Raw genomic sequence first — 15,984 nt, forward strand, 5'->3', positions numbered from 1 at the left:
CTGCATGAATGTAAATTGTGTGAAATAAAATAGGAAAAATATACAAGTTAACAGATAATAATCTTTGGAATAAGTTGGCGGAGATAACAAATATTGTAAACAAACTGGACCTGAGTAGAAATTACAGCACCTAAAGCTCAACATTAGGAATAATCACATACGAAAATGATCTTCACAGTATCAACGCTGTCCAGATGTTGAAAAATCTGGCGTATCACATGTACGAGATCTGTTGTCTGTATATTATAATTGGACAACGATCAAATTCATGTGGGACTGTCAGAAAAATACCACAATTGATAAAAAGGAAAGAAACCAAAGAAATGGCAAAATGGAAGAGCAAAAGTGAGTATCAACTTGCTAAACATGTATTTTTTTACTTTGAAGTCTTGAGGGTTAGAGAAGAAAAAATAACTAATACCACAATTTTCAGTAGTTCTGTTCAAAACAAAGTGCAATTTCAATGTAAAACGACACATGTCATACATATGCTTGACAGTGATACATGTGATAAAAAATTCAAACAAGTGAAAATAACTGGACAGTCAAATTTTTGGTTGTTAAATATTTGTGATGGGCAATCTAATCCGAGTAGAGATATTGCCAATACGAAAAGATTATCTCAATATTTCCTAAGATTGCGTCAAATTAGTTTGACTAAAGTTCTAGCCAGGTACTGACGTTACTCTAAAGATAATTATCAAACATGAAACTCCCAGCAATATTCTCGTGTTCACTTGAAGTATACCGATAAAATCTGTAAGAAGACCCTTTGAAAGTATGTTTGGGACAAACATTCAGACACTATATGCCACATGTGCCTTTGACACTGAGGAACACATAATGACATATGTAGTAATAAATGTTTTTCGGACTCATAACTTACTAAGTGAGTAAGTCCAAGTCCCATCTCAGTGAAGAGTCTTATAAATCTCCAATACTGTTGTTTGAACATCAGCCGATAAGGTTGTTATTTTGTACACATTTTAGCTGGACCAAAATTCAGATTGTTTCGGCTTGTCGTACAATATAGGTGGCACTGACAGTCGGCAAAATATAAAACAATATATAAGCCACTGAAACTTAACCAAAGCCATTTAATTTTAAAGCCAGTGTGTATAATATTTATCAATTCGTAATTTTTGCTTTCTGTCAATGCCTGTCTTTTAAGACTTTGTATCTCCGGACAATTAATATGCATGTATGCAGACCTAAAGTAGTCATTGCATATCCCCAATTTAATAGCAGTTTTTATTCATGTTTATATAACAAACCTTATGCAATGTTCTTATGATCTGTATATTTTATTATGAAAAATTTTCCCACAAGTCTGTTTTTACTACAAAATAGATACATACACAAGTAATACATATCCTTGGTGACTTTGAATGTCATTATTCATACAAGCTACACATAAAGAAAACAACAGTGTACTGAGATGATGAGATATAAACCAGTTCAGAATAGTTCATTTGTGAGTGTGTATGCAATTTAAGCTTGCAAGCTTTTGTTTTCTGTGGTGTACAAAAAATAAAAAAATTGTATCCTTTTGGACGTTTTATTTTTATTTATTTGGTCGACTGCTCAAAATTGGGGTTTTTATTTTTATTTTTATTTGTCACCACGGACCCAATTTTTTTGAAAAATCTCCCGTAAACCAGAAAATAAAAAATGCTGGCCTAAATCAACCGTCACTCTAAAAGTAAAAAAAAAAATGAATTTTTTCATATCTCATTTGTCACTCCTATGTGAGAATGCGTCATAGGCGTAAAAAAATGTTTCCGGTATGCTAAATTTTTGGTCCGACCATAAATGTTTTTATGGCACTGGATAATTTTTTTTCAACTTTGTAACAAAAAGTTGCAAAACTGCACGTTTTATGCTTTAAACATGGTCAATGATGTTAGAAATCAAATTACTGATGCTTGATGCTCTAAAGGCATAACCCCCTTATTTGTATTCACTTTTTGACACAAAAATAATTTCCGAAAAGTCCCACTTAACAAAAAAAAATTACCGACCTACCTACCGTAATTTTTTTGAGCATGTGACCGGAAGCAAACAATTTTTAAGCCTTATTCAGTTGTACAGTCATATGGCAATTCAATATTGCAACACTGTGTTATTTGCGGGACAAGCGTCAAACTATATTTCTTACGAAAAGAAGTTGCTATAATACCCAAGATGGCCAACATGGTACTCTTTGGTTCAGCCCAATTTCTCAAGCAAACTGCATTTTACCACTTCAGTAGGATAAGGGTAGGCCTGCACTAATGTCACAGGGCGGCTTTCTGCACGTTATTGGCGGTAATTCCTCCGTGCATTAATTCAGACACAGAAAGGCATATGAGTAGAACCACTGGCCTTACGCAAACCAGCTGGATAATTTCTTCATATATCCACCAGAGTTAGAATCCACAGATGGGAAGAGTGAATGGTCTGAAGTCAGCGAATGTGACCACTCGGTCCCAGAAGCCCCTAAGTACTGCATATGCATATAGACCGACGGACTGAACCAGCTGAAAATTAATATCTTAATTCTATCAAAAGGAAAACATTATTTCGATCATACTTTTTTCAAACACGTGGATATTAACAAAACATTTGTATATAACTACAACAAAACATTTGTAAAAAGAACAACAAAACATTGAACAAAACAGGTGAAAGTATGTGCAACAAAACGTTTGTACATAAGTAGAGCGAAGTTTTTTCATATGTATGGAAATGAATTAGATGTGAGATCATGAGCTCGTTCAGATCTTCTCTACAGACAAAAACAGAATTTTGTCGTGCTCATATTCCGTATAAACCGTTAGAATAATTGAAATAAGCACGGTGTATAACGCAAAGTTAAAATAGTTTGATACTAAAGGGACTAACTCACACATTTTAGGCGAAAAATAAGTTCACTCAAAATCCATGAAAAGTGAGTACTCTGAAAGTGACTAGTGGTACAAACTTATTGAAATAAGATTTTTGCAAGACATTCTTAAAGATAACCAAAAATATTGTGCAGAAGTTAGTAAACCGTTGCAATGTTTTTGAAATAATGCAGAAAATTTACATCTTTCTTGCATGTTACCAATGTCTAACGTTTATTTTCGCCCACTTTATCATTTTTCAATTGTCATAATTATATACATTCTTTGCTAAACTTGTTGTTCAACAATTTCACGCAAACTAGTAGCTTTAAACAGAACTTTATCGCTAAAGAAAGATGGTATCATGCTAAGTCTTCACATGCTCATACTGAGGTGATCTTTCTGCCGTTTGTTGACTGGCGGTGAGCATTCGTGTCTGACCATTTAGGGGAAACATCAAAAGCTTCCGTCTTCCTCTCATGTTTCAAGGTTTCGAATCTGAAGCTACCTTCATCTTTCAGAATACCATGATCATAAACTGAGCTAGCCAACGAAGCGCTGACAGAGGCAATGTGATCCTCCTTGTCTTCATCATCCTCTGACGAGTTATCTTCTGACTCATCATCACTATCATGATCATCAGCCAGTTCCTTGGACAAATTGTCAATATCTATGTCCAATCCGGAAATTATTTGATCTAAATCACCAGTTTTGTTTTTATTATTTTTGTCTGCTGTTTCAATGTTGTTTCGAGATGATTTCGTTTCTTTGTCTTTTAAGTATTCTTCTTCTTCGTCGTCGAAAGGATCTGCTGTTTCCATTTTAGACAAATCATTTGGTAAAGAGAAGGAGTGTTTTAATTCCCTTGATCTGTTGTCAAAGTCAGTACTATTTTTGTTGGAATGCTTCCCTCCGGGCTTGCTGCTTTCTGAGCCGGTGTTCTTTCCTATAATGGGCACTGGAACGTTACGGCGGAACATCCCTGGCTTGTTTATATTTCCGGGTGGCTGATACTGAACTACAATAACATAGGTATTGTTGTATGGGAACTTAGCAATGCCAACGCCAATGAACTGACTAGATTTCCATATCATCTGGGTAAAGTTAGACGTTCCTACAAATATAAATATAAAGATATGATACATCAATAAATGCGTGGCTAAGTATGCTGTGTTTGAAAGAAGTTTGTCAAATATATTTAATTAAGGCTTATTTTGTTCAAAAGGTTTTTAGTATGAAACTGATATATGCTGTTGTGTTATAGCGTTATGTCAAACGCAACTTGTCACACTCTATGTCGTATACCTGTAATCTAAAGCCCTCTACAGACGGTAGGTTTTTGTTGTACAACACTAATTATCTCAAAGATGTACAATTTTGAAATTGTACATTTTTCACATACAGACAGTATTCCATTCTCATAAAAATCACAGAGATTTACCTAGTAAACATAGTGCATCAGGTACTGAAAAAAATGTAACTACTAATAATAAAAATAATATTCACCTTTTTATGTTCCATAAATTTGATTACGTATGACACAAATGAGTCACGCCATGAGAAAACCAACATAGTGGCTTTGCGACCAGCATGGATGAAGACCAGCCTGTGCATCCGTGCAGTCTGGTCATGATCAATGATGTTTGCTTTCAAACTCTATTACAATTAGAGAAACCGTTAGGGAACAGCATGGACCAGACTCGGAAACGCACTATGTTGGTTTTCTCATGGTGCGGCTCAAATCATTTAACTTTTCAGTGTCATCCTTTTTCTATTATGCATTAGAAGCCATTTTATATTAAGATTCGTGTTTATTTTTTGGGCAAATGTTTCTGGAATTTCATTCACTTGCCTCTTATCAACTAATTATTTACCAATTTGTTGCTTGTCAACGTGGGTGGTACGTAAGGCAAAACTTACGAAATAGAACATATCCTAAGTCAAGACTTAAGATTTACGAAATCAAGGAATAGCATCGTACACACGGTAATATTTGGCTGTACATCTTGAATTTAATTGGTGTTGTACAACAAAAACTTACCGTCTGTAGAGGGCTTAACCAGAGAGACCAGTTCTACATACAAGTATATGCTTAACGCCCATAAAGACAAGACCTTGAAAAATGCGGATGTCGGATTCACGATAAATCGTGACTCGCTATTGTTGAAATGAAAAGAGTATCAGCCATAGATCTAATTACTTTTTGTGGGGATCGCAAAACGTGAAAATCAAACCAGTCAATTTTGAAGCATCCTAAAGCATTTCTATGTGAGTTTAAAATATATCACTTGCCTTTATCTCCATCACCGAAAATTTTCCCTGTTATCTATCCTAGGCTATGCGATACTACAACCGGGCATTTTACATGATCTCTACTTTTAAAAAGAAAGTTTTTGTTCTTTTTCTTGCGTGTTTTGTCCGACATTCGTCACTTATATTTTACCTCTTTGCCAGCAAGCATATTTCGACTTTCCCTACACCAGGTATCAACATTGTGACGTTTTTACTTCTCTGCCAGCAAGGATTTGTATAGCTGTCTGTTCCCTGTATCAGATATCAACAATCGGACCTCCTTACCTCTCTGCCAACAAGGTTGTTAATAACTGTATGCTCGACTCTCTCTGCACCAGGTATATGCCAGCAAAGCTGTTTATTGCTGTAGTTTCGGCTTTCCCTGCACCAAGAATTTATACTCTGACGCCCTTATCATGCCGTGAATTCCCAGTCAAAATTACCACTTTAGATTTTCGCAGTAGAGAACTGTGGCAAGTCTATATCTGCATGTAGTTTTCGTGTGGCTATCGGTGTGTAACATTAACGCATTGCATTGACCGTTAATTGTAGGATCTAGCATTTATTTTTATCCATCGGTATTTAACAAGTTAGAAGAGTTAAAGACCCACCAATACCTAGTGGTCTACTTTTCCTCCCACATGAACTTTGTGCAAATAATTCTGGTAATACTGGTATCATACAACTATTCTACAAGATGACAGGTGGACAAGCTCAGTCCGGTTTTCATAACTTCATCTGCAAACTTACTCAGTCATTCTCTTCTCAGTATAGTTTTATAAAAAATAAAATAATAACTATCTTACACTGTATATAGAAACAAAGTGTGATCTAAACTCACCTTAATACATGAAGTACCGTGCATACTACTATATTAATTGAATAATATATTTAGTAATACATTGTCTTAGCCTTATATCTGTTACTGTCAAACTGTAATTAGACACTTGTTATTTCTCATTTCTCCATACAAAAATGTATAATTACAATTATGGAACAATCTGACTGAAATACTTGATCTTTTAAACCAAGATCCGAGAAGGACCCATTCTTAATCGTGTTCTGTATATTTTTGATTTCCAGAATTGCTATTTTTATTTTCGCAATTCTATTTTTTTTTATTTTAACCAATCAGACGACTTGTTCGAATGTCAAAGATTAAGAAAAAAATGTGTAGGTTGTCAGGGACTCGAATTCGGGACCAGTCGCTTACAGAGCAAGTGCTCTACCGACAGAGCTAACGGTTTACCGACAGAGCTAACCGGCTGACACTTTACGTCATAAAAATGTAACTATCAAAAACCCAGTCTAAATATAGATTTTGTATTCTTACAAAATGTTGTAAGTAAGTAGGCTGTCAGGGACTCGAATTCGGGACCAGTCGCTTACAGATTTTTTATTCTTACAAAATGTTGTAAGTAAGCCTTCTGCCTGGCTAACGGAATGGTCGTCAGAACGAGGCTATCAATAGCACGTCTTCAGATCCGAAGTATAGCGTAATAGGAGATGTACTTTAGTCAGACAGCATTATGGAAATACAAAAGGTTGCAGTTAATTAGTGGTGTGTCTTTAAGGTAACATGACAATAGCCACTACTGACCTTGACATTTTAAAGTGATAAGTACAAATATATGTAACTCTCAAAGTTAGAATTGAAGCTCAAACAAGAGATGGCACTATTAGTGACAAACGCCCCCGAGGTTTGTCCAAGAATGCTACAGTTCGATGCGCAAAATATGCCAGAATAGTTAAGTTATGACTAATTTTTCGACAAGAGAAAAAATTTCTCCGAAGGTAACCTTGACGTTAGAGCTAGGGACTGGGTCTTGAACATGACACACTAACTCATCATAGGGAAAATTGTGACAAGTAATGTTTGATGATGGCAGAGTTATTGACTGGACAAGAAACATAAATGTTAGCTTTTTAATCTAAGTTTGACTTTGACTTTGAAACTAGAGATTTTGGACTTGCGTCTGACACCTTATTTTAATATAGGGAACGTTTATGCCATGTAATTTTAAAATGTCTTCACCGACGGAATAGGTATGGAACTGACAAGAAACTGACAAGAAACACACCATGTAAACCGTTAACCTCTAAATGTGAGAGCGATCGTGGAGCTAGCGGTCTGGTTGTTATGCACGACAAGTTTTCTCGTTATCGGGAATATTTTTAATGTTTTTCATTCCCATATTTTTGTTTCTTTCTTTGGTGGTTTGTATTTGTATGTATGCCTTTATATAAAACAACAGTATGTTTATTATTTGCATGGCTTAAATGCATGTATTTAGTCAATATCATCTTTGATATAATGGTAAACTTTTCTGATCTGCCATATCGGCTTATGATACTTCTCTGTTGTGTTGTCACATAGTTCGTGAAGGAATCTTAATGTTTACGAGAAAAAAAAAATAATGTCGATGGTGAGATTCGAACCCACACGGTAAAAGATCTGTTTAACATGGACTGTATGCTTTACCACTGAGCTAATTTGCAATTGGTACAAAATCTTAAAATATTTAGATTGTAACATGATTAATGACAGAGTAACGAATCGGCTATGAAACAGACCCTCTTAACCTTTCACTTGACTTCTAAGTGTAAACTTGATCTTGGAGCTAGGGGTCTGGGTCTTGCGCGTAACACATTGCCTCCTTATGGTAAACATTTATGCCAAGTTGTTTCAAAACCCCCTCATGGATAACAGAATTATATATCGGACACGTAAAGATCTATTATGATATGACTTCTAAATATGACACTGACCTTTGAGCAAGGGATCTGGGTCTTGCGCGTGACACATTGTCTGATTATAGTTACCATTTATGCCAAGATATTTCAAAATCTCTCCATGGATAGCAGAAATATGGATCGGACACAAAAATAACCCCGTTAACACCTTGACCTTGGAGCTAGGGTTCTCATTTTGATAAACATTTATGCTAAGTACTTTTAAAACCTCTTGATGAATGGCAAAGTTACGATCCGGACACAAAACAGACTGTTTGACTTCTAAGTGTGACCTTGACAGTGTAGAAAGGGGTCTGAGTGTTACACATGAAACGTCGTCTCATAAAGGTTAATATATTTATGCCAAACTATTTCAAAATTCCTTCATGGATGACAGAATTACAGCCCGGACAAGAATTTACAAAGTTACGGTCGGCATTAAAATCAAAGAACATACTGTAGTGTAAATAAAAAGGTTATTTGCTGAAACATCTTTAAATGATGTAAGGATGTTATCATTAAATAAAATCCTAAAATTATCTAATGTTTTTGTTTTTATTTTTTTTTTTTTCTTGAAATAGATATCATGTGATATATACTTAATCACTTAATGACAACATAATATATTAGGCCCTAACAAAATCTGAAAAATAGATCCCTCAGAAGCAATGAGGACAAAACAAATAGTAAATATTGCAGACTCGATTTGTCTGATAGTTGGTTTAATTTGTACGCAAGTTAGCAGTGTACATGTATTTAGATAATTTACAATTATGCTTTGCACGGAATGAATTTGCAACCATGCTTTGCACGGAATGTCATGGATCAGAGGGATAGACTGGCTATATTCATCACTAAAACCCAGCAAACTGTATGAAATCTAAAGTGGTAGGATATTCATGGCATGATCTTTACCTGCATGACTGTTTATAGTTGCAAGTTCGACCTTCCCTACACCAGGTATCAACACTCGGACGTCTCTAACTATCTGCCGGCCTGTCTGTTTATAGCTGTAAGATAGAGTTTACTTATACAAGGTATCAACACGCTGACGTCCTTATTTTATAGCCGTATGTTCGACTTTACTTATACAAGTTATCATTTCTATGGCGTCCTTACCTTTTTGACAGAAAGGCTGTTCGACATTCCCTGCACCAGGTATCAACACTTTGTCGTACTTACCTCTTTGCCAGCAAGGCTATTAATAGCTCCATGTTAGGCTTTCCCTGTACCAAATATCAACAATCTCTTTCCAACAAGGCTGTTTATAGCTGCATATAGCAGGTATCAACACTGATATTCTTACCTCTTTGCCAGCCAGGCTGTTTATAGCTGTAAATTCGACTTTCCCTGTACCAGGTATCAACAATCTGACGTCCCGACAAATTGTCCTCTATATCGACAACTAAAATGTTCTCTCCACGGCCTTAAAGAAGAAGTATAATTTTTATAATTTTCTTTTGCGTGTTTTCTGACTGTAATTATACAATTTTTATTATTTAACAGGTCTATTATATGCACCTACTGCGCAAGCAAAAAGGCGTATTACTGTATACTTCTTAGGCAGACCTTTCCGGAGCGGGAACTGGTACAAAGTAATTTACAAGAACAGTTACGTAATTTCTACTTTTATGTTGTCGCCATCTCTGTCCATTTCGTTTTAAAATGCTAAAGTATATTGCCTTACAGTTTGCAGAGGAGGAGGAGAGTGAGAGGGTCCTGGCCTCAAACGTCTGTTGCCCATACTACAAAAAAAGCCTGAATAGATAAATCATGAGCCCTTAAACTCTGGCAAGTTATAATAATGACTATTTCAAGTATAACATTCAGACTATAAATGAAAATGGATCGGGAGACTAAATTGAGAACATTCTATTTGTGCAAAATGCTTTTATAAACATTCCTAACATCATTTTTTGAAATTAAAAACCTTTTACGAAGAGGGAAGTAAATTCAGTATGTTAATCTTACTTTGAGAGTCGCTGTATTGAGCATAACCTCTCATAGCCAGTATATCAGACCACTGCTGGGCCTCTCTAGCTAAGTCTGTGGTTACAGACAGCTCTGGGCAGCCATGCTGTCGACGGTATTCGTTATGTACATGGACAACTTCATGTCGCATTGCCTCCATATCTGTTAGGTAAAAATTTAATAGATTAAAGACCAGATATTTTGACTCGTTTGTGATGATAAATATGTTTAAGACAATGGTATGGAAGAAAAACATGGTGGACCATAAAAATAAGTATAGTTGTGTACAAGATGGTGTTAATGACGATGATAATAATTACGATGATGATGATGGTGATGATGACAACGACGGCGATGATGGTGTCAGTAATGACGACATATTGGTAAAATACGAATGGCGAAAGTTTGGTGTCACTCATTAAAGGTACGTGCGACCATGATAACAATACTTAAGGTAGTATGGATGACAATAAACAACTAAAGAAAATGTCTGCACTAATAACAACATCGCTGATTAATCCGAAGCAATTCCCTAACAAGGAACTACTTACGCTCCATCCGTTCTCTAAGTTTGTGCATGTCCACTCTATCTATTCCTGGAACAGGCCACCCTTCCCACATGTACGGCACAACTTTCACCCTCCAGTCATCAGCCATCCCACCACACAGACAACTCTTATCTTCAAAGTCATCATCATCATCTAAAGTTGACCTTGACCCCGATCTACTAGGGCCCCAACTATGGCGATGTCTTCTACAAAACAGAGTTTCATTATGCTTATAGATATAAAAATAGTGAACATTTATTGATAATCTCAAATGAAACACTGGTAAAAATAGTTACAATATATAAACGAACTAGATTCGAATTTATTTTATACCTATTTGCACGGTGCCTGGCTCGGTGCGAGCGAAATGGTATCGTTTTGCCGTCCCCGCCAAAACAACATCCAAATCCGGGAACCAGTTTTCGAGAACTACAGTTCGAGCTAATGCTGCTATGACTTGAACCTAACCAACTTTGTCGTTGACTGAATATTGTCTTTGAATGGAATTTGTCAAAGTCTATTCCTGGAGTTTTATCAGCGTCTGTTCCTTTCTTATCCACAAAATCTACCGATTTACTCCCTTTCAGCTTTCTTGTCGGCGGGGATTTGACATTATACACACTCTGCAAAACATCTTTCCTGAAAGGCATCAGTGGTGTCCAGGTTTTGAACTTTGTTTCTGGTTCAAATGTATCTCCAATATCATTAACCCGTTTCCGGATTCCATTAATGTCGTTGATGACGTCATCGTATACGTTTCTGATTCTAGCCTCGAAATCACGCGCTAGAACAGCCTGCTGCATTATAAGGGTATCTTTCAACACGTCCAATGAGAGACGTATAGTGTCAACTTCTCTTTTCAATGCATTCGTATCTCTAGTTTCCGTCATTAAATCTTCAGCTTCCGTTTCTGAATCTTTAGCATCCGGTTCTGTACAAGCATGTGACTCCGCGCGCAATGGTTCCTTTACTCGGTAGTTTTCGTGAATGATTTCTGCCTCTTTAACTCCATCAGTCTTTGACAAGTTCATTTTGGTATTCAATAAAAAACGTCACTTAAACCTTTGATAGCAAATACAAAACTGTTTTTATATGTTACTTTCCGCTGGACTTGACAGAAAATGAATAGATTATAATCCAATCCCGTTCAAGCTGTTGATCCAATTACATTTAAACAAAAGTTCTGTCAATCATTTCACATGTTTAATATTTAAAAACTTCATGTAACAATTCGGAACGTCTGTAATATCTGTTCAACCTTAAACATTCTACAGGTATATGCCAAAGTTTTTATAGCAGATTAAACAGAAAATAATATTTACGAAAGATGTTTTCTTTAAATTAATACTTAGTATGTGACAACAATTGTAAAAAGTTAGAAACGTCAATAGATGTAAAAAAATGATCTGAGATGTCCCTTTTCTGATACTTTGCTGAAAGTAAATATTTATTCTGAAGTTCTATTAATGTTTTTCATGTGTTGAGGACAGTGTGAGTCTCGAATGTTAGTGAACATATCATTCTCGGCTCTCTGTTTTAAAATATGCCTCCGAGCGATAGATCGGAATAGAAAGGGACAGATGACCAGTGCACATTCCGACAACAAGCCCGGTGACGTTATCCGAACCATATCAAATGATCCTCTTTTATAGTTAAAGTAGAATCACTTTGTGACGATTAGCGAAGTGTGTCTGTGTGTGGTTGGAGGGGGGGGGGGGGGGGGGGGGGGGGGTTGAGGTGAGCATTTGGTGGGGCGACGTTAGTCTGGGTGACACGTTCAGCGGAGCGAGGTTCGGCGGGGCACCATAACGACGTTTGTTGTTGCGACTGAACGAAATAGTGAAATGGCACAAATCAGCCACCATTTTTTTTGTGTGTGTGTGTTTCTGATACTTTGCCCAAAACAATGTTAATAGACAAACTTATGTTCGAACAGGAAGACGGGTACGATACTAGTAGAATATATTATCTGTGACGTACATTCTAACGTTTCGTTCATCAGAAACTCAGCTAATACTATATTAAATTAACACTAAATAGAGCATAATGCATAGATGTTGGGTGTTATTTTGACAAATAACGAATTATCAACGACTTCCCAGGCTAGTAGCATAGGCCAACTGAATTTTCTTATCTGTTTAGTGGGAAATAAAATGAAGAACATTTAAAAAAAACTGTTTATTTATGTAGCTGCAGCTGTCACTTTTTATTTATGTAGCTGCAGCTGTGACTTTACCAAACTTCAGAACATTGATTAATCTAGCGCTTATTTCCAGTGAAGTGGCTTTATATAAAGTATCTAATCAGTCATAAAATAATTTGAAGTATACGATTATGTATTATTTATTAGGTTATGAATAGCTCGTTTTCATAATCGGTTAAATCCTTTGTTTGTCTGTAATCCGAGGCTATACAAATTGATTGAAAATATGCGTGATCAACATTTACTAAAAGGTTGCATATAGCTACAGATAGAGTGTATGAACGTTGTGTTTTTGTATTACGTGAATTTGTATGTTATTTAATTCAGGAACTACTTTTAGTTCGCAGTCCTGATCGGTAGTTTTATTTAATATTCCTGTTATTGTACAACTACATACATGCCCCCACCCAACCCTTCCAAACACAGGACCAAGTATAGCCAGTCTGTAAAACTACTGGTGGTCCATCTTAAAGGCACTGACCTCCAGATGTTCAATAAAAATGATCTTTCTTTCAAATTGAACTTTAATCATATTCTGAACATTAGAACTTGAGTTTGTGTTTCTAAACAGTCTTAAAACTGCCAAAACAAGAAGAAAAAACATGTCCGAGTCGGGAATCGAACCCGGGCCGTCTCGGCAATCAAATTTTTCCTGCATTCTTGACCAGTATACCAGGAATACGTATTAAAAGGCGCTCATATAAATTTTATAATTAAGGCAGTTTACCTCTACCCCGTTACAAATGTTTTTCAATTTTGAACGAAAAAAAAAGGAGTAAAAAACAACTAATTCTTATGCGTTTATATAACATACAATCTGTCAGTAACTAAGCAAAATGTGATAAAACATGAAGTATATAGACAAACCGTGCTATACTGGTCGCTTGTAAATAAAAAAATTAAAACGTAATTTTCCTGGACAATAGTATTTTATTATGGGAAGTAATAAATTCTTAAAGTAAATGTATTATTAACTGAAGTTATCTCGCTTGTCATTGTTTAAGCTGTATTTTGCAGCCACGCGCTAGGTCCTTGCAGACGACTTTATACGGCTTCGAAGATCCTCTTATCTTGGAAATGGGTACGGAGATGCTGCTTTCTGTGAGCACGGCTGAGAGATTTAATTACGGAGATGCTGCTTTCTGGGAACACGATTTGGAGATTTAATTACGGAGATGGTACTTTCTGGGCGCACGGCTGAGGGATTTAATTACGGAGATGCTGCTTTCTGGGAACACGACTTGGAGATTTAATTACGGAGATGGTACTTTCTGGGCGCACGGCTGGGGGATTTAATTACGGAGATGCTGCTTTCTGGGAACACGACTTGGAGATTTAATTACGGAGATGGTACTTTCTGGGCGCACGGCTGAGGGATTTAATTACGGGGATGCTGCTTTCTGGGAACACGACTTGGAGATTTAATTACGGAGATAGTACTTTCTGGGCGCACGGCTGAGGAATTTAGAAACGGGTATGCTACTTTCTGGGAGCACGGGGGAGGGGTTAAATAATGGATATGCTGCCTTCTGGGAACACGGCTGGGGGATTTAATTACGGAGATGCTGCTTTCTGGGAGCACGGCTGAGATATTTAATTACGGAGATGCTGCTTTCTGGGAACACGGCTGAGGGATTTAATTACAGAAATGGAGCTTTCTGGGAGCACGTGGGAGCACGACTTGGAGATTTAATTACGGAGATGGTACTTTCTGGGCGCACGGCTGAGGGATTTAATTACGGAGATGCTGCTTTCTGGGAACACGACTTGGAGATTTAATTACGGAGATGGTACTTTCTGGGCGCACGGCTGAGGACCGGGTATGCTGCTTTCTGGGAGCACGGCTGAGGGATTTAATAATGGATATGCTGCTTTCTGGGAACACGGCTGAGGGATTTAATTACGGAGATGCTGCTTTCTGTGAGCACGGCTGAGGGATTTAATTACGGAGATGCTGCTTTCTGGGAGCACGGCTTAGGGATTTAATTACGGATATGATGCTTTCTGGGCGCACGGCTGAGGGATTTAATGACGGATATGATGCTTTCTGGAAGCACGACTGAGGGATTTAATTACGGAGATGCTGCTTTCTGGGAGCACGGCTGAGGGATTTAATTACGGATATGATGCTTTCTGGGCGCACGGCTGAGGGATTTAATTACGGATATGCTGCTCCCTGGGAGCATGGCTGAGGGTTTTTAATTACGGAGATGATACTTTCTGGGAGCATGGCTGAGGGATTTAATTATAGATATGATGCTTTCTGGGCTCACGGCTGAGGGATTTAATTACGGATATGCTGCTCCCTGGGAGCACGGCTGAGGGTTTAATAACGGATATACTGCTTTCTGGGATCACGGCTGAGGGATTTAATTACGGAGGTGATTCTTTCTGGTAACAGCTTTCTGGGAATATAGCTGTAGGGTTAATTTCCGAGATGCTGCTTTGTGGGAACACGGCTGTAGGCTCTCCTATTAGAAAAACTGCTTTCTGGGAGCATGTCTGTAGGGTTTCATTTCTGAGATCCTGCTTTCTGAGGGCGCTTTTAGCTTTCATTTGCACAGAAATATCCATCTCCTAAATAATGGTTATGTTACATGAACAGAAATTTTTTGTTTGTTGCATGCATTATTGTGTAAGGTGGTTGTTTTGGAGCGGAGTGAGCAAGAGAAACTGAATGCTTTTTAATCTTTTAATTTTATAGGAATATCGCAACTTTCACGTATTGGTTATGATGAATGACAACGTGCGGGTACAATCGCAAATTGTAGGGTTTTGAGTAGAAGGCTCAATGACACAGGGTTTTTAGTAGAAGACTTATTGGTACAGGGTTTTTAGTAGAATACTCACTGACACAGGGTTTTAACAGAAAACTCACTGACACACCGTTATTGACAGAAGACTCAATGACGGAAGACAAAATGACACAGGTTTTCAGAAGAAGACTCATTGACACAGGGTGTTTAGTAGAACACTCACTGACACTATGTTATTTATAGAAGACTCAATGATGGAAGACAAAATGACACGTATATTCATAGAAAACTCACTGACACAGGAATTTTAGTAGAAGACTCACCGACACAGGCTTTTAGTGTAAGACTCATTGACATAGGGTTTTCAGCAGAAGACTCATTGACACATGGTTTTTTGCAGATGACACATCTTTTCAGTAGTAGACTCATTGACACAGGGTGTTTAGTAGAACACTCACTGACACTATGTTATTTATAGAAGACTCAATGACGGAAGACAAAATGACACAGGTTTTCAGTAGAAGACTCACTGACACAGGGATTTTAGTAGAAGACTCACTGACACAGGGTTTTAGTGTAAGACTCATTGACATAGGGTTTTCAGCAGAAGACTCATT

At 37.1% G+C, this 15,984-nt stretch overlaps 1 protein-coding gene across 1 annotated transcript; it reads right to left on the reverse strand.

Moving 5' to 3' along the window:
- Positions 1-1,370: 1,370 nt before the first annotated feature.
- On the reverse strand, positions 1,371-11,602 carry LOC123548119 (uncharacterized). Its single transcript, XM_045335358.2, has 5 exons — positions 10,742-11,602; positions 10,412-10,614; positions 9,861-10,022; positions 9,196-9,315; positions 1,371-3,978 (listed from the first exon to the last, which is right to left on the reverse strand). Exons 1-5 carry the CDS (start codon positions 11,437-11,439, stop codon positions 3,248-3,250), a joined length of 1,914 nt encoding a protein of 637 aa, XP_045191293.2. The 5' UTR covers positions 11,440-11,602; the 3' UTR covers positions 1,371-3,247.
- Positions 11,603-15,984: the final 4,382 nt, after the last annotated feature.

This window comes from Mercenaria mercenaria, chromosome 15, assembly GCF_021730395.1.
Source record: "Mercenaria mercenaria strain notata chromosome 15, MADL_Memer_1, whole genome shotgun sequence".
Taxonomy (NCBI): Eukaryota; Metazoa; Mollusca; class Bivalvia; order Venerida; family Veneridae; genus Mercenaria; species Mercenaria mercenaria.